Here is a 20,411-nt window from a genome sequence, read left to right on the forward strand (position 1 = left end):
ATGAACCACATTTTCATTATCCATTCATCAATTGAGGGACACTTAGGTTGCTTCCATCTCTTAGCTATTGTGAAAAGAGCAGCAACAAACATGGATGTACAAGTGTCTCTGCAATAGGACGAGTTCTTTGGGTATGTGCCAAGGAGTGGTATAACTGGGTCAAATGGTAGGTTGATTTGTAGTTTTTTAAGAGTTCTCCACACTGCTTTCCATAGGGGCTGAACCAGTTTGCAGCCCCACCAGCAGTGGATGAGTGTTCCCCTTTCCCCACATCCCCTCCAACATTTGGTATCATTTGTTTTCTTGATCTTAGCCAGTCTGACTGGGGTAAGGTGAAATCTTAAAGTGGTTTTAATTTGAAATTTCTTTAAGAACTAGCATCCGTATACCTGCACTGCAAATACATCACTGTTACTTTTCTTCCAGTTCAGGGCTTCCAAACTGAGATACACAGGCCCCCTAAAGAACTGATGGATGAGCTTAACAGGACCTAACAGCCATTAAAACTTATGTGTACTGCTCTAAGGATTACAGTTCGTTTTCATTCTATTCTTTAAAAAGGTGTATGACTTAAGAATGATTAAGAAGGAATTCTCTAAAAACAATTACATATATGTATTGCACACAGCTTAGAATATGCACACTACCTATCCTACCCTACACACACACACACACACACACACACACACACACACACACACACACACTCTCTCCCACTGTGGTGGTTTCAATGGAATTGTCCCCCATAGGCTCAAAGTATTTGAACACTTGGTCTCCATTCATGGTGCTATTTGGAGAGGTTCATGGGGTTTTTAGGGGACACAGCCTTGCGGGAGGAAGCATGTCACTGGGGGCAGGCTTTCCTAAGCCTCATTTCCATTTCCAGCTCATTCTCTCTGCTTACTATCCTTGCTTGAAAATGTGAGCATGCAGATTCTGCTCCTCCGCCTCTACTTGCCATGATCCTTCTGGAACCACAAGCTCAATAAACTCTAATTTCTCTTAGCTGCCTTGGTCATGGTGTTTTATCACAGCAACAGAGAAGTAACTAATCCACTCATATAGATGATTTAGGAGAATGTTAATAGAAGATGTACATCCAATTATGAGCCACATGGCATTTAAACTGTGGGGGGGGGCAATCAACACTGGTCTCACAGATTATAATGGAGGTGAAAATTCCTATTGCTCAATAATGTCACAGCCATACTTGTACCCTAAGCACACCCCTTTACACATCTGCAGTGATGCTGGTGTGAGTGAACCTACTGTACCTGTCAGGAAAAAAGTATACCACATACAATTATGTAGAGAGCATTATATTTGATAATGATGATAGAGGAAAATGTTATTGTCTTATATATTTAATACTTAAACAAGTTTTAGAGTGCTGTCCTACTAATTACTAAAAGGTTTCTGGTAAAACAGTATGGGATGCCTGCTGCAGCCTTCCATGTCCTGTGCTCGCTTCACCTTTTGATCATATCAATTCCTCTCGTGCTTGATTTAATCTTGGTTTACTCAGGACACTAAGCTCTACCCTACGCATACTAAATTTGCTAAATTTGCTACTAAATCAATTCTGTTTGACAGGCATTCAACTATAAACAGCAAAAGAAAGTTTTTTTAAAATCGGGCCCCAAATGGGCTACTTATAATTTAGAAAGTAGCAGGCTCAACCACCCTCATCTTACTGTCTCCAGAGCCTGTTACCACTACAAAGCTATTGTGATTGATGTCCTTCCATTTCAAGTTATGCTGAGTTGGGACTAGAGAAAGGGCTCAGTGGTTAAGAGCACGGGCTGCTCTTGTAGAGGACCCAGGTCCAGTTCCCAGAACACACATGGTAGCTAACAACCATCAGTAACTTCAGTTCCAGGGGATCTGATGCCTTCTTCTGACCTCCATGGGTATTGCACTTACAAACATGTAATATACTCATACACATAAAATAAAAAATATTTAAAAATTATGCTGAGGGAGAATTAAAATCCTCAATTTTAGGTGGCTTCCTCTTAGCATGGAGCAAGCTCCCAAGAAAAGATAAAATAAGTACATTTGGGGTGGTGGACCCAACACCAAAAGGATAAAAAATCCATGGTCTATCAGCTGACGGTGGGGTGCCATATGGAGCACACTCCTCCCACTGTACCCACTGGCTATGGCTTGGCCTGGGACTGGACCATTGGGCCACCAGACCCTCAGACATGATGAACTTACACACCTGTTTACTGAAGCCAGAAACACAGCACATTGCCAACCGCAGACCATTTTTCAAGGTAACCTGATGACTGGGACCAATAGAGAGATGTAGTTTAATTAATAGCCATCAGGCTCAAAAATACTATGTAGATACTTCTTCAACTCCAATCTTTCAAACGATGGCACAGTAACAAACTGATAAATGTGCACTAATTTAAAAAATAAGCTATTGATCAAAGCCTCTGTATTATAAATACATTTGTGCTCTGTTAAGATGCAAACAGCAAGTTGTTTTGATATTGTCACAAGATAAATTCATGACACAGAAGTGATTTATTTTGCATAGTCCCCCTCATACTTTAATTTCACCCAAGCCAGGCACAAGAACTTTTGCATAAGAGATGACAAATAATCTATGAAAGAGAGAATAGCTAGAGGCTTGGGAACAGCAAGGTCTTGGGAGAGTAGTGAAGGTCACGCTTATGAATTGGGACAGTTAATTTTTCTCACTCACCCCAACAATCCATTATGTCTATAGGAAAGGTTTTCAATTTATCACATTTTTTTTAAAAACGTGTTTCATTCTTGTCATTATAATTGGATTTGCATATTTTCGGGATGCAATATTTTCATGTTTAGCATGCTCAGTTCACTTACAATGAAACTGTGGTAAATATTCTATACATCGACATAAAATTTACAAGTATTGTCTTGATTTCTCTATGCACTTAGAATATTATCCTTGGTAAAAAATAATACACACACACACACACACACACACACACAACATATTGAAACCACTAGAGAAAATATCCTAGCATTTTTCTCACCGTCATTTCAAATTGACACAGAAGCTATAACTAATGGGAAATAGCTTCAGAAACTCATATCTTGCCATAAAACTTGGGTCTAGTACCTCTCTAGCTGTTTTCAATACATTAAATGACAAGATACAGCCACAGTTAAAACCTAAAACTGCAGCCATGAGCAGAAATACCTTAGGGGAAGCTCTGAAGGACAATTACAAGTTCACAGCAGCAAGCCAAACAATTTCATTCAGAGACACACAGGAAATGCTGCCTTCAATGGAGGGCTGCCCAAATCTGCAAAGATGACAAGATTCACCTTTGCGTCCCTGCTCACAACGAGGGCTCCGTGTTCAACATCCCTGTGTCTAAGATGTAAAATGCTGCTGTTCTATTTAAGCTGCTTGTAGTATCTGTAGATGGGTGTTGCTACAGGATTACTTTCCAAAATTAAGAAAAGTTTCATGTTGAAAAGTATATGCTCAGAAACCGTTCACCGCTGATGTCCAAGGTAACCCATTCCATAACACACAGTATTCTTACCTACAGATGGCATTTACTAGTACAAAAGTCAGTGTATGTGAAAAACGAACATTGTCCTGATTCTTATAGTTATTTTTAAATTAATATCTCATCACACACGTGTTAAACATCCTTTTATAGGCAAAGAAATTTTCACAGACACCCAATATAAAATATTAGAGAAAGTATTGCTTCTCGCTCAGGAAAAATAATTGTTTCTCACTCAGGAAAGCAGCCATAATGGACACTAAAAAGTGTGAAACAATATATAACCAAGGAGAAAAACAACATAACCTCTTTTGATAAAGATCTATTGTAAATATGACAAAACCACTATGTAAATGACAATAGTGACATGTCCTGTGGTACAAAGCCAGGCCAAAGAGCTGCCAAAAAAATTTCTTCTGACAACACAAAGTTGTTTTTCAATCTTTAGTTGGGGGGGGAGGAATGTTAATATGCATGTCCCAACAGTGACCTCTAGTGGCCAAGACTTAAAAATGATTTCTCCCACACAAATTCAAGGACTAAAAACAGCTCCATAAACATTTACAAAGCATCCCAAACGCCATAAAAAAGAGGGATCAAATTAAAGAACCACTAAAAAAGACCCAATGCTAACACTAACTTAAAAGGGTTCACAAAGGCAGAGGGCTTTGAGAAGGTAAGAGACTCGGAATTCTGACCACCTCAGGAACTGTCTTCCTTTCTACAGTCCCAGCAAGAAGCCTGCTCAGGGGTAGCACAGTTTGTCTCTAATCGATGCATTTATCAAGTGGCATTACTAGTGTGCCCTTTTCATATTCAACATGCTATGGATACTTTTGTGGGGGGTGAGATACAAAATGAGAAGACAGGATTTCTAACCTCAAGGATATCAATAAATAATCCAGACACACACAGTGAGACAGAGACAGAGTCAGAGAGAGACGGACACAGACTCAGCCCCAGCCACCTATATGGTACCCAGAGAGATAACAGGAAATGGACTACAGTGGAAGCAAAGCAGGGACCACAAAGCTGCTGAATAGGAAAAAGTATTCCTGGAGTGGTTCCCACCCCAGATTTCCCTACCTGCAGGGGCTTTATCCGTGGTAATCAGGTTCTTCAAAGTCTCCATGCCAGTTAGTCCCCAAGAAGCCATTTGGTCCTAGGTTCCCCACTTCATCTCAGGCCTTTCCCATCATCTACCTAGACTACGAAATGATCATTGCTTTAAAAAAAAAAAAAAAGCTTTGGGTTTGCAGTATGTTCTGTAATATAGCACTTACCTAGCAAGAATGAAGATCTGCCTTTATCCCTAAACTATCAATAAATTAAACAAACAAACAAATGCAACTGTTAAAAGCATCTATTCTGAAACTCTGCTCACTGAGCCAGAAAGAATACCTTTGGGGTTCCCAACCCCTAACTGCCCATCATAGAAAGGCAGGAGAAGAAGATCTAAGCAGTCCTCTTCCACCGTCCCCTTTAATGATGTCAGGAACATGGACATACCAGGGAAAGTTTCAGCTGACATTAATTCCCCCACTACACCAAAACCCATCAATACCGTCCCAGTGTCTCAAGTTCACATGTACACAGTTCTGATATAATAATAATAATGCTCCAACTGTGATACCTTGGCAATTTTGATATATTTTTTGTAGGTACAGAACACTTAAAGAATTTCTGTTTATAAATCTGGGCATGCAGCTGGGATGGTAAAATAACTGTCTTGTATGCACAAAGCTCTGGGTTCCATCCCCAGCATTGATTGATCGATTGATTGGATTGATTGACTGACTGATTGATTGATTGATTGATTGATGATTGATTGACTGACTGGTTGATTGATAAATGATGAAGTGGTTCTTTAGAAAGAAGTCAAATTCATATCTACATAAAGAACTGTTAAGTTAAAGTAAAACAAAAAGTTAAAATCCTAAGCCTGGAAGATGGTTCGGTTGCTGTGTGAACATAAGAACTTGAGTTTGGATCCCCAGCACCCACATAAAAACCAAGCATGGGAGCTGGAGAGATGGCTCAGTGGTTAAGAACACTGACTGTTCTTGCAGAAGAGCTGGGTTTGATTCCCAACATCCACATGGCAGCTAACAACTGTCCGTAACTCCAGTTCCAGGAGATCCGACAGTCTCTTCTGTCCTCCACAGGCGTTGCATGACACAGGTGCACTTACCTACATGCAGGCAATTACACACATACATATAAATGAAAAAATAATAAATAAAATAAAATAAAAAACCAGGCATGGTGGCATGCATCTGTACTCCCAGAATGGTGCAGAAGTAGAAACAGGTAGATCCCAGGGGCTCACTGGCCAACGAGCGAAGCAAATAGCTAAGCTCTAGGTTAAGTGGAAGGCCTTGTCACAAAATGTAAAGTGGAGAACAACTGAGGAAGTCACCTGACTTCAACCTCTGGTGTGTGTACACACACACACACACACACACACACACACACACACACACGATGATAGAGGCCATGGCGGCACCTTCATGGCCTCACCTGTTTTACATTACTCTCAGTAGATAAAACCTCCAACAAGAAAAGGGGCTTACCAACCCAGTACCATGCTTATCAGCTGCCCCTGCAAATATTACCTCCAGCAGGTGGAGGAAAGAACAAGGTCCTGGTGAGTAAGCTAGCCATTCATTCCATAAGCAAGCATGTGGAAATGTCAGAGGGCAGTGTAACTGGCATGTGGAGAGAAAAACACGGATACTTCAACAAGACAAAAGTAAAAGCGGGTGCTGAGGGATTCAGGAGTCCAAGTCTTTGAATGGAGCCTTGTCAGCCAGTCCCTACTGAGCAACAATGGAAAGTGAAAGACACTGATTAGAATAAAAAGTGACAGGAAGGTGGGCTCAGCATGAACACTTAATGCATATTTATATTTCCATCAAATGGACATATTTACTATAAATACATGAAAAAACACAGCAAAGTCATTCATTTAAATGCCAGAAAAATAGTAAAAGATGCTAATTTGACCTTAGTGGAACAGATCGGGTGTCACTGACACTACAAGAGGCTTGAGACAGAATCTACCAAGACGATTACTTAACACTTACTGGATTAGGCCAGAGAGCCTCAAGTAGAAGAAGCAGCAAATGGGGAAGAGGAAAACCAGGTTTGGATTCTCTCATGGTCAACCTGTTCAACAGCCAACACGACAGACCTCATGTACACTCTGCTAACTGTACCTAATACCACAGGCCTGGAGGAACTGATTCATTGATTCCTGAGGTTTCTATCTTTGCAGACATGTAAAAAGAAACAAGTGTCCTATTGGAACCATTTTTTAAAGACCAGATCACTGAATGGTATGGTAGGAATTTGGTCGACTGGACTTTCTTGCTTAAATACAAGTGAACATAGAGAAGTCCTATCCATAGTAAGCTGAGTAATTAACCAATGCTTTCATAAACTGTGCAGTGGACAGTGATGAGATTTCTGCTCAAAAGTATTGAGGAATTTAGAGATTATGTGGTGGGCCACCTTTCAAAATAAATCTCTGAGCTGGGATTGCTATCTCCATGGACAGCAGGACCACTTGCTCTAAAAACCGTGGACTTAACACATTACCTGTCACAACAAAGATCACGTGACTTGTAGGTCTCATTTGCAGCCTCTGTGGCAGCTGTTACTTAAAACATGACAAGGGTGCCACTCTGCCTTTCCTTACAGAAATGCACTCTGCCTAAAACTGGGCTAATCCGCCTGCTTCCAGCACACGAGGGGCCCTCCTTCACTGTCACTCTTAATTCTCAATAATCAACAGCTCCTTGACATTGCCTTGAGCTATATATAATGCACATACACACATAAATTCACAACACAAATCCCTCAACATGACATTCCGCTCAACTTCATTGGACTTGGAGAGCGCCCTACCAAATGCTTGCCACATGATTAGAAAATCACTCAAGTCTGCAGGAAATATAGCAAGTACAAAGTGACAGTCAATTAGGAACGAGAAAGGACACTGGGTCCCTGTCATTAAAATCTTTAAAGCCTGAGCACTAAGAAGAAAATAGCCCATCATTCATTTAAGATATTCTGATTAAAACACACATTAATCCAACTGCATGTGAACCATACCAAAACATGACTGATGCCCAAGAGAATTCTATGGAAGGGGCCTGGAAACCCGTCTCAAAAAATTAGAAAAACGTAGCTGCAATTGTATACAATTTATATAGTTTTGTGGGGTTTTCTCCATGTACCAAACAGGCAAGAAAAGCATACTCAAAGAAATCTTCCACCTTTGGAGGAAGACGTATAGATAAAAACAATGGCTTTTATTCTAATACAGTTTTGTTGCTGAGATGGCTGGCTGTTCCAGTACTGTGGTCTAGAATACCTAGGCTCAAAAGATCCTTTGGCCTCAGTCTACTGATTAGCTGCTAGGACAGTTATGCACCCAGCAAACTCCTTTCCTCCGGCCATGTTAGCCAATGGCCAGGCACTCCAAGTCACCACAGCATTTACAATTCTAAGCAGAACTACCTGCATATACATGATAGGAAAGAACTTTCAGGGTAGAGCTGAGCACAAAGAACAGGGCAATAACATGCTCATATATGGCTTAGTTGTCACCTAAATAAATTTTCATTTTCCCCAAATAACCACTAATCATTGCTGCCTTTAATGGACACAACAGAATCAGAGGTACCATAACACATACACAGGTGAGAAGCCATGTAACAAAAGAGAATGTTAACTTACTTGTTAGCTTGTTGTGACTGAGCACCAGCTGTGTGATATGAGCTAAGGAGACTGTAAAAAAGAAAAAAAAAAATCAGTCAGAAAATGTGTCCAAATTACACTTGTGTCTCTACCTTTTAAGCTGCAAAATTATTTTCAAAGGTTGAAGTGGTACCATTCAAAATAGAAGCAAGGAATCACATAACACTCTCTGTTGGATGTTAAACCAAATGAAGAAGAAGTCATGCAATTAATGGTGCAATTAGCACAGCAAGTTAGAGCTAATGAGATTCATGTCACAGGATCACACATTACAAGAGCCATTTAGTTTTGCTTGGCGACCTGGTCAGCTGGGCTAACTTGGGCCATCCGTCTCAATACAGTGCCTCTCAGAAGAACCAGCCAAGAGCGTAGACACACACAGCCCTATGTGGGTTGAACAAAACCATCATACCAAACTGACCATTGTCTAGCAGTAGACAGCAGTGTATAACCCCACCTGTGCCCATTGTCCATCTAGAAATGCCTCTATACACTATCTCATGGCCAGGGGCAAAAACTCTCCATAACCTTCTCTAAACTTATTTTGGTTGACATTTCAAAATACCAATTTGGAATGCATATTGCTTGCCAGTTCCAAACATTATTATGAAGGGTTTATCTGTTTGCCAAGATTAGATTTGCTAAAGAATGGTTTATCTAAGTACAGAGGAGGAAAACGAACACTTTAGTTGAAAAAAGAGACGATGTGAATAAAAGGAACTGGTATTCCACTTTGGGTTCTAAGTCTTTCCTGGGTGGTCAGAATTATATGCATGTATTTATATAAGAAATCAGCTTAAATTTTTTTCCCTGATACTCCAACACTCTTTTTGTAAGCACACTAGTTGTTTGGGGGTGTTTGTTTGTTTGTTTGTTTGTTTGAGACAGGGTCTCACTCTGTATCCCTGGCTGCCCTGGAACTTGCTACATAGATCAGTCTGGTCTCAAATTCACCAAGATTCCACTGCCTCTGCCTCCCCAGTGACGGGGTTAAAGGTGTGCACCACTATTCCTTCCTAAGCACATTCTTTTTAATGTAGTCAAGATTTTCTTTGAAAGGGATAATAAAAAATTAAAATAATAAAAAAAATTCAAGATTGGGCTCAGTGCCAGATCCCAGCATGCAAGGCAGAAAACGGGTGTCCATCCCTCCTGAGCACAATCTTTGCCATGTTATTTTTTTAAATTTTGTTACAATACCATAATGGTTATAGAAATACAATATAAAAACTTATTTCTTGGTCTGAACTCCCGAGATCAGGTTGCTACCCTATAAACTTTAGGGAATATTTCCTACAAAAACAAAGAATTGTCCTATATAACCACAATACAACCATCAGAACCAAAATAACCACAATACAGCCATCAAAACCAAAATAACCACAATACAGCTCAAAACCAAAATAACCACAATACAGCCATCAAAACCAAAATAACCACAATACAGCCATCAAAACCAAAATAACCACAATACAGCCATCAAAACCAAAATAACCACAATACAGCCATCAAAACCAAAATAACCACAATATAGCCATCAAAACCAAAATAACCACAATACAGCCATCAAAACCAAAATAACCACAATACAGCCATCAAAACCAAAAGGCAAATCCTATGTACCATGGTTATCTGACCTTAGCCAATCTGGTTATCTGACCTTAGCCAATCTAATCTAATCCAAGAAACATTCCATTTCTTTATGAAAGAAGATCCAATTCACAACCCACAGTAGGTGGCATCGTCAACTCTCCTCACAGTCCTTTAATCTTAATCTCATGGTTGTCTCCTAGCCTGTACTTTCATGAGCTTGGCAATTGTGAAAAATCACAGGCCAACTTGTTTTGCATTATGTCCTTTCTACGGTTTGGATGAGTGCCCCACCCTCAAAGCCTAGGAAGTCCAATGTAAAGGCTAGATTCCCAAGGTAAAAGTGTTGGGAGGTGCTGTGCACCTTTAAAAGGTGGGGCCTAGTGCAAATATAAGGTTCCTGGGGGAGTGTGGGAAAGGAACTGTGGGACCGGATCTCTTCACCTCTCCTCTTTCTACAGTGCACGAGACAGACCAAGCCAGGACAAAGAACTATACAGTCTAAAATACAGCATTCACGGTAGAAGAGATGGCTCAGTGGTTAGGAGCACTGTCTGCTCTTGCAGAGAACCCAGGTTCAGTTCCCAGCCCCACATGGCAGTTAACAATCATCTGTAACTCCTGTTCCATGGGATCTGACACCCTCTGCTGGCCTTCGCAGGAACTGCACATATGTGGTGCACTTACATACACACAGGCAAAACATACACATAAAATAAAAATAAAATTTTACAAAATTTTAAAATAAAATACAGCAATCACCAGCTGTTGAGGATCATGCTTTACTTCTTTACATTTTTGCTTTGTTGTTTTCTATTTTAGTTGAAGGGTTACAATCTCATTATTTGTAACAATGATAAATTTATGCCTCATATGGATAGTGCAAGTCCATCCATATGGCTTCTAGGTTCAGCTGATGTCTTCATCATCCTTTAAGCACATCATTGTTTCCTGAGACAAGAATCTTGGGTTCCTTTTGACCTTTTCCTGCCCCAGCTCTGGAATGACTACATGACTACTTCTTCAATAAACTCTCCTTCCTTTCTGGAAAATGGTATGTATAACAAAATCAGGGTACTAGAAGGGCCCGTTGTTACTGGAGAATATTCTCAACCTCTCTCACAGTAGACAGACCTAGAAAACACACACACACACATACACACACACACACACACGCACGCACGCACACACGCACGCCACTCACACTCCTGAGAAGTCCTAGTAAGAACAGGCTTTGGGGACCAGACGTGTGTGTCTGTGTGACAAACACCCTCCCCTTCCACCTCTTTTCCCACCCTTATTGGGTTCAGATGCTGACCTCTGTCCAGCTCCTATCCATCAGATGCCCCACCCTGTAAGACTGTCCCCACACCTACTCCTGTCCCACACTAGGTCACACCTGCATGCTTATTCTTCAGTTCCACTCATCGGCTTCAAGAAGAAATGTTAGGGAAGGGAAGGAAAGAGGTCAAGGGAGATGAATGTCCCTGTGGTTTTTAAAAGAATCATCATAGTAGCCCCCACATGACATGTGAGATCCTGGAAGCTGTGGAAACCCTGACATATTTTTACTGGTAAGAGTTCAGCTTTTCTTGTCTACTGGATAAGGAATACTTCTGTTTCTGAAGTATACAGTCTGACATGAAAAAAATTCTTAAAAAACTCCCTTGTACCAAACAAGATTAAATAGTCTCACAGATGAATCTGTTAAGATTATGTTCAGTTTTGTGGGGGAGAAAATAATAAATAGCAGAGATTACACAGAGCAGAGGTCCTCTAGCAAGTAAGTACACAAGCAGTCCAGAGGGCCCTGAAGTCCCTAAGGCCAGGTCCCACCTTACAAGGGCAAAATGTTTGTGCCTCTCCACATGCACCTGCTGAAGCACTAACCCCCAGTGGGACAGTATTTGGAGGTAGGGCCTTTGGGTGATGACTAGGCAGTAATTAGGCCATGAGAACGAAGTTACCAAGGACGGGATTGGTGCCCTTAGACGAAGAAACACAAAACAGATGATCTCTCCACACCCCTGCTGCCAACTTCCATCTGTGAGGACCCAGCTAGACGGTGGCCATCTACAAACCAGGAGAGGGGTGCTCCCCAGACTCCAAATCTGTTGGCACCTTGTCCATCAACATGCCAGCTCTCACAGAAACAGTGAGGAATAAAATCCTGCCACTTAAACCACCCAATCTATGGCATTTTTGTAATAATAACCCAAACTACTAAGAGATACATCATGGTCCAAGATGAGTACCTGGGGGGAACCAGCATACATTCCCCTTAGGAAGAAGGAAAGGCAAAACAAACCTTCCTTCAGGAAATGGCCAAGCTGCCGTGATACAGCACACCTGCAGGCAATTAGTCAAAATGCAGCACTACAAGATGTCTACTTACAGGGGACGCAGGGAATACAGTCAAAATTCCAGGTGACCATTAATTAACTGAAAATTAGAGATTTAATTCCCAAGAAAGACAGAAAACCTAGCAGATTCATAGCAATGTCTCACACTGACATCTGAATATCACAGAAATAAATTCTGATTACAAAAGAAAATTGAAAACTTTCCTATCTCTTTTTGCCTTTTTTCTTCGAAGATATCAACAAGTAACTAATTAGAAAGAAAAAACTGCTCTTCTTAATGATGAACAAAGTTGACAGTAACATTTAATTAGAGGAAGCCAATTCTTTTCAATCATTTCATCATGTCCTTCCCAGTCTCTTAGCAGGAGAGAAGATGGTGAAGTTTTGAACGTTAAGCTTTTCTGTAGTCCTGAGACCCTCCCCTCCCCAACTGCACCACTAGAAAGAACTTTTCTTTCTCACTATTGTTACAGGACTGCAGGACAAAGTAGGCAAGAGGGAGAAAAATTAGAGCAGGAAAGAAAAAGTTTATAAAGGGGCTTTGAGGAGAATGTTTAGGGCGACAAAGGACTGCAGGCTGGGTCTGCAGGGAAGGCAGTTAAGTTGGACAGGATCAAGAGAAACCCGCCAAGCCTACAACAGGCACAGACCGGTGAGAGGGATGTATTTATACAGTCAGCCACTCCCTTCCACTTGGGAATGGCTGGTTCTTTGTGACTCTCGTATGACAACTGTGCTGCTAGAAAAGAAGAAAAGGTTTACACAATAGAATGGGCTATAAGACCACAAAAGCCACTCTCCAATACGCCAAAGAAATGGAACAGGCTGCACCCCCTGACCTGTTCTTGGTACCTCGTTGACCATAATCAACCCTCGATAGATTGTCTGCTGTGTTAATAACATGCTCTAAGGGAAGGTTCTGCTATCTATAAGCCCCATCAGTAAGTACACTGAGAATAAATTGATAGCAAATTCCCAAGAGCAACATTCAAATATTACTGCCCAGGTATTTGCAGAGTTGAATCCATATTATAGCTCAAGCAAATGACTCCGAAATGTACAGACATCCCAAAGTTGTATGTACAGTGCCTTCACAATCCTTGTCCCTCTAGCCTCTTTAAAAAATGCTATTTAGGCTGAGCATAGTGGTGCATGCCTGTAATCCAGCCCTCAAGAGGTGGAAGCAGAGGTAATGCAAGTTCCAGGACAGCGTGGATTACACAGTGAGGTCAAGGCCAGCCTGCGCTACACAGTGAGGTCAAGGCCAGCCTGCGCTACACAGTGAGGTCAAGGCCAGCCTGTGCTACACAGTGAGTTCCAGGCCAGCCTGCGCTACACAGTGAGTTCCAGGCCAGCCTGCACTACACAGTGAGTTCCAGGCCAGCCTGTGCTACACAGTGAGGTCAAACCAGCCTGAGCTACACAGTGAGTTCAAGGCCAGCCTGCGCTACACATTGAGATCCTGTCTCAAAAAAAAAAAAAATGAACAAAGAGAATGCTATTTGGAGGAACAATGAAAAATTGGATCAGACCAAAACGAACAATGGGAAGCAAAATTATTGGAAGGGGAGCATTTGTGGGAAGGTCAGGATGGGGAGAGACTGCTGGCACCCTAAATATGACAGTTTATTCTGTAGCCAAGAAGAGAAAGAGCAGGAACATGCTTAAGAGGTGGTTGGGACAATTATGTCATGAGAAAGACAATGGAGGCTTGTTCAGGCACTCACTGACTGGCTCTTTACTGATCACACTAAGAATAACAGTCTAGTCTCTACCTCAGAGATTCTCTTAGAGTCTCTTAGAAGCAGCACCAACTGTTCGTCCTGGTTAGCCTGGGACAGGCTCTGATCTCAGCTGCTGCTGTGCAACAGTCACTAAAAAGGAGCACAGAACAAGCACCCAGAGCTTCAAGTCTGGTACAAACAGCTCACGGACTCAAGAGAAGTAGATCTGAAAGACTGGCGTTCAGAAGATGTTCTTTATTGCAGGATGACACATCAAGAGACACTTTCAGGTAGAGGGACATAATGAACTGGCTCTGGAGGACACGGGGAACGGGCTATGGAATCAGTCCTTGGCTCATCTAAGCCTGGAGATGCAATAGAAGCAGGCACAGAACCAGAACCCAGCCAGTATTTTAATGATGCAAGGTCAAGAAGAGACACAACTAAAATCTCCTGGAAAAGGGGCTGCGGAGATGGCTCGGTTTCTCAATTGTCCACTCCACAGCATGAGGACCTGAACTTGGGTCCTCAGCATCCCTGTAAAAAGTTGGTGAGGACGCATGCACCTGGAACCTCAATGCTGGGGTAGGGGGTGATGGAGAAAGGGGGATCGCTGGGGCTTCCTGGCCAGCCAGTACTGAGCTCCAGGTTCAGTGAGAGGCTTTGTCTCAAAAATTAAGGTGGCGAGTGGCAGAAGACACTGGACATCAACCTCTGGCCTCCAATGCACACACACATATATGAACAAGCCCCTGCACATACATGCACATCTACACATCAACACGTACAGATGCATAACACACACACACACACACACACACACACACACACACACTACTGGAAAAAGAATCATCACTTCCAGGACCTCTAAACACTTAATCTCCTGGTTATCTCTCACCCCTCATCAAAGAAGCTTCTTATTGCACTGGATGGCAGTTAACAGAGAGACTCACAACTTGTCCAAGTGCAGGGAATAAGTGAATGTCAAGTGTTCGGTCCCAAATGGGACATCTATACTAACACCTCTCCCCAAGGCTCAGAAAACATCATGGAAGAGGGGAAGGAAAGATTCTAAGAGCCAGAGGTCATGGAGGGAAATCCATCCTATCTTCTGGACATGACTGAACCAATGCCCCTGTGAACTTGCAGCAGCTGTGGCTACCGCCCTAAGACCAGCACAAGGTCAAACCAGCGAAAACCTTCCAGCCTGGATGGGGGAGGGGTCATGAGGCCTCATCCCTAGCTAAGGGGTTCTTAGCAGTTGATGGCTGCTGGGGGAGGAAGAGTCTGCTTTCTTCAGGGGTGTGGCCTCTCCTGAGTTCCAGTTCACTGTCCCACATCCATGTGTATATGGACAGCATTACCTGGACTCAGTTATAAACAAAGGAAAGGAGCCTATGAAGCGGGAAGGAGGCTGTGGGGACTTTGGAGAAGTTGGAGGGGGAGGAGTGAAGGTGGATATGATCAAAATGCACTGCATACATGCATGAGCTTCTTAAAGAACAAATGAAATTAAGTTTAAAAGAAAGAATCATCATTTCCAGACAACACAGAAAGCAGGTATCACTTAAAACAGGTTCAGGGCTTTTCCTTCTTCTGCACACTGCAGACCCAAGCGAACAGACAAAATCCACAGCACCTAAGATGACACTGGAGAGTTATTTTCAAAATAACCCCACATATCACAGTCATGTGGCACACTGGAAGCTGTCTCCACAGCTTTCTTCTGGGAAAATTAGAAAGCAAATAATTCCTTTGGTAGCACTTTGCAGATGGGAGGAGAGCTCTACCTTAACAGAATGACATTTCCATCCAGAAGGAGAAAAAGAATGCAAGGCCTGAAAACGTGCAGGTGATATACGGAACTTGAAATGTTCTGAAATTTTGTCACTGGGTAGAAATGGCTACTGTTAGGTTCCCAATGAAAAATTCTGTCTTTTTGGTCACAGAAACTGAATTTTTACAATCAGTTCATTTTGCAGACTGAATGTTACAATAAAGAAAAGAGGGGCTTGAGAGATGGTTCAGAGCACTGGCTGCTCTTACAGAGGAAGGTGAGGGGCTCGATTCCCAGCACCCACATGGCAGTTAAATGTAACTAACTCCAGCTCCAGGGGAATCTGATACCCTCTTCTGACCTCTGTGGGCATTACAGAGTATACTCATATACGTTTAGGGATTCTTGGTGGCTCTTGTGGTATGAAATGGAACAAAATGGAACATACCTCCTCGGATGGTAAAAGTGGTCACCCTATTCTACAACTCAAGGGGGACACCACTCAAATTCTGCACAATTTCACTGTGAGTAGCAGTACAGATTGGAGTTGCTTACAGAGGCCACCTTGTTAATTTAAACCTACCCAAAGCTGAAAATTGCAATGAAGAGTTAACTTGAACTTAGTATCTAAAATGATCCCAACATCTTTTCCATTGTGGTGCCTTGGTGGTTTAGAATTTGACAGCCTTAAATAACCCTGATTCAAAAACTGCATAGGAATGTGGGTACTGCTGGATGTCAGCACCAATACTGACCAATTTGAGTTTTACATCTCCATGATGTGTGATTAAAATGCCTGCCTGTGTCGCCTAGCTAAAATTATTTCACCCCTGATAGTAGAATACAGATTCAGACCTTCTTAAGCATTCAGATTCCGACAATATATTAAAATGAAGACAGACAATAAAATGTCTGATACCAAGATGTAACGCAAATATCATATTCATCAACACACCCAGTCATAAAAACATTTCTTGTGAATTTTGCTCATAATTTAAAACTCTAAAAAAAAAAAAAAAACTGTGGTATGAAGAAGGCCTTTTTGTATTTCACAACTAATTACTATTCAGGTTTAGAAACTCTTTGGTAATAAGTTGTTGAAATATTTTGTTACTTGAGTGACTCCTACCATTTAATATAGAGCTTATCAACCACAGCTAATCTTTCATTCAACAAGAATGTGATTATTACATATGATAACTGAATAAAAATATACTTCTTTCTATACCTGAGAGTAAAGAAAACACCATAAGCTGCTCACTGCCTGCAGGCTCTGGGTTCACTGGGACATTAACTGGCAAACTCAAGGCACTGAGTTACTAAAACTATGGGCCCACATCACTCCTACCACAGCATATTTTACAGTTTTTCCATTTAGAAAAAAAAATCTATCTCTGAAGATAACTGAAAAGATCAGAAAGCCAACTGCACCACTTAAGTAACCTAAGATATACAATCCTTTGTTTCTGTCTAGAGTTAAGCAAAACACGTTAACAATATGCCCTAGACTATTACTACTCTGCAAGGCACTGAACTTACTTGAGGCCACAAGGCTAGAATGTATGTGGGCAATGCTCCCTTCAATAAGCTTACTCTGTAATAACCAGAGATGAATGAAACACTAGGAAACACCACAGATTGGGATGGCTAATTCCCATGTCAACTTGAACCAGAGAGCCAGTTAAGCATTATTTCTGGATGTCTATGAGGCGTTTTCAGGAAGAAAACGAGTTTGAATCATACACTGAGTAAGTAAACACATCTTACTTGGTAAGTAAGGGTCAGAACAGTACAAGGCAGAGGAAGGGCAGATCCCATCTTCTGGTGCTGAAACACCCATCTTCTCCTCCTCTTGCTCATTAGAACTCCTGGCTGCTTGGACTTCAGACCTTGGGATTATCATAGCAACTAACCACTCTCCTTTCTCTGGTTCTCAGGCCTTCCATCTTAGTCTAATTATACCACCAACTTTTCTAGTTTTCTACCTTGCAGATGGGAACCTCCATAACCTCATGAGACAATTCTCGTAGTAATAAATCCTCTGTTTTATATATATATGTAATTTTTATATTATAATATATATTTATTTATTGCTTATATATAAATATATATATATTATTGCACTTGGCTATATAGAACTGATTGGCTGCTTCTCTGAAGAATCCTCACTAATCTACAGAATAATATATCTGTAAAGGAGAGAAGACCCATTAAAAGGGAAATATTTAAAACTTTTCTCGGATTTAGGAAAACCTTCAAGGTCCAAAATCAACGGGGTCCTCTATCTGTTCACTGACCTTCTATCTCCTTTATTTTTCTCATTTTCTTTTCTTCTTTTGTGCTATTTGTACCAACTAACCTTTTTAGCATGAACTGTTCTATTTGTGTAACATAAAAGGGAGGCTAGAGAGATGGCCCAGTGGTTAAGATTCTTGCAGAAGACTTAGGTTTGAATCCCAGCACCCACATGGCAGCTAACAACTGTCCATAACTCCGGTTCCAGGGGATCCAACAGGGCCTCTTCTGACCTCCGCGGGCATTGCATGACATGGGTGCACTTACCTACATGCAGGCAATACATGCATACACATAAAAATAAATAAAAAATTTTTTAAATCATGTAGTTTTAGAAATCATAGTTATTGTACTGGTTCATTTTTATGGTCCACTAGAGTCACTTGGGAAGAGGAAGCCCAATTTCCTAGATCAGACTGGCCTGTGGGCATGTTTGTGGGGCACTGAATTGATTGCTAGTTGATGTAGGAGGGACCAGCACACCATGGATGGTACCATCCCTAGACAGGTGGGCCCAGGGTTTTATAAAACAGGCTACCTAAGCAGGATCAAGAGAACAAGCCTAGTAAGCAGCATTCCTCCATGGGCTCTGCTTCAAGCTACTGTCTTGAATTCCTACTTGGCATCCCTCAATGATGGACTGTAGCCTATAAGATGAAATAAACCCTTTCCTCCTCACATGGCTTTTGGTCATAATGTTTAATCATAGCAACAGATAAGTAACTAGGACAGTAAGTTATAGACTGTCAGAGTCAAAGGAATCTATGCCATGGTTCATTTTGTGTTGTTGTAACTAAATGCCATCAACTAAGTAATTTAAAATAAAAATAATTTTTTTGAGTTATGGAGTCTCAGAAGTTCAAGGTCAAAGGTCTACATCTAGATAAGGCTTGCTGACTGCATAACCCCATGACATAAAGCAGAAGGGCTAGAGAGGAAGAGGGCAAGAGCAAGGGGAGAATAAATCCAGTCCTGTAGCAAGCCTCTCTCAGGATGACTGGCCCACACCTGGGATGATGACATTAATCAGTCCATGAGAGCCACTGCGGCCTACTCACCTCTTTTTAGGGCCCGTTTCCCAACGATGTCATAATCTGGATGAGTTTCCAGCATATGAACTTTAGAGGACACATTCTAACCATAGCACCCTTGAAATAAAAGAGCTGAAACTCTTCATTTAATAGGTTAAGAACATTGTGGCTCAATGTGGTGGTTACTTTTTTCTAACATTATATAGTGCACTATAATCACAATTGAGACTACATCACAGTTTCTAGAGTCTCAATCTCAAGTTTATTGTTTCTAAACTGGGAAAAAATATTCATACTTGACTGGAATATTCTTTACAAGACAGTAGAAAGTCCTATCATAATAAAAAGAATATAAACCTGAATAGAAAGATTCCATCTTGAATAAAATATGACTGTTACATAAAAGAACTCAAAACAAAGCAAATCATACATAAGTGCTAACAGTGTGAGGCCCACAGCATAATACCATGGGAGCCTCAGAAAAATCACTGGATCTTCCTGGAGCACAAATTAGTCATGTTAAAATGAAAGGCTGAATTAGATTATCTGGTTTTATGAAAGAATCCTATGAAGGATTAGTATTTGTACAGTGCCCACTATGTTAGTATGTTATATTGGAATAATAACAAATGCTAATGCTTACCAAATGTTTACAATATGGCTGGCACAGGTCCTTAGAACTTTAACTCACCTACTTCTCAAACTAACCCTATGAAGTAATGGTCAAATTACCTGCACCTCCCACAGATTTAGACAAGAAAAATGAGGCCAGCCTTTATAAAAGAAGTGATTTGCCCATGGTTGCAGGGCTAGTAAGCAAAAGCAAAGAGAAGCCTTTTAAAGATAATCAAGTAAACAGAGGCTTTCAAGCCTCTGGGAACTTGCTCACATGAACTTGCAACAATGGTGTCAGCATGCACAAGACCCATGCTGACTCAATCACACAAAAACCCAGCATAAAACTAAGGAAATTCAGCAGGCCCCAGCCATAGCTGAGGAACCACTGGTAGCTGATCACTCTGGGTGAGGAAGAGTTGATCCTCTTTAAGGGAGGGACTCTAGATGACAGAATGCATGAAAGCCAGTGGGGAGAGGGGCTACGGGGGACAGTGCAGATGGGGGAGGAGGCCTAAATAACATTAAGATCTATTTTATGAAATGCGCAAAAACTCAATAAATATATATATGTAAAAACTTTTTTAAATTTTAAAAAGATATCCAATAAGAAACTAGTTGGTTTCAAACACTATTTACTGCACAAAGGTATGGAACATACAAACATGCCACTCACAGCATCCACAGTTCATTTATATGGGATGGTTTCTTGCTGAAGTTAAGTCATAAGCACC

General features: G+C 41.2%; 1 protein-coding gene across 3 annotated transcripts in view; it reads right to left on the reverse strand.

Moving 5' to 3' along the window:
• Window positions 1-20,411, reverse strand: part of Rsu1 (Ras suppressor protein 1) — a 229,299-nt gene that overhangs the window by 190,942 nt on the left and 17,946 nt on the right. For 2 of the 3 annotated variants that reach the window (XM_029563957.1, XM_008833892.3), the window contains exon 3: window positions 8,262-8,312. The exons of the other annotated variant lie outside the window; for it this stretch is intronic. In XM_029563957.1, coding sequence (XP_029419817.1) covers window positions 8,262-8,312 — 51 coding nt within the window. The remainder of the gene's footprint in view (window positions 1-8,261; window positions 8,313-20,411) is intronic. 3 annotated transcript variants of the gene reach the window in all.

Source organism: Nannospalax galili, unplaced genomic scaffold (assembly GCF_000622305.1).
Source record: "Nannospalax galili isolate Female #2095 unplaced genomic scaffold, S.galili_v1.0 scaffold976, whole genome shotgun sequence".
Lineage (NCBI taxonomy): Eukaryota > Metazoa > Chordata > Mammalia > Rodentia > Spalacidae > Nannospalax > Nannospalax galili.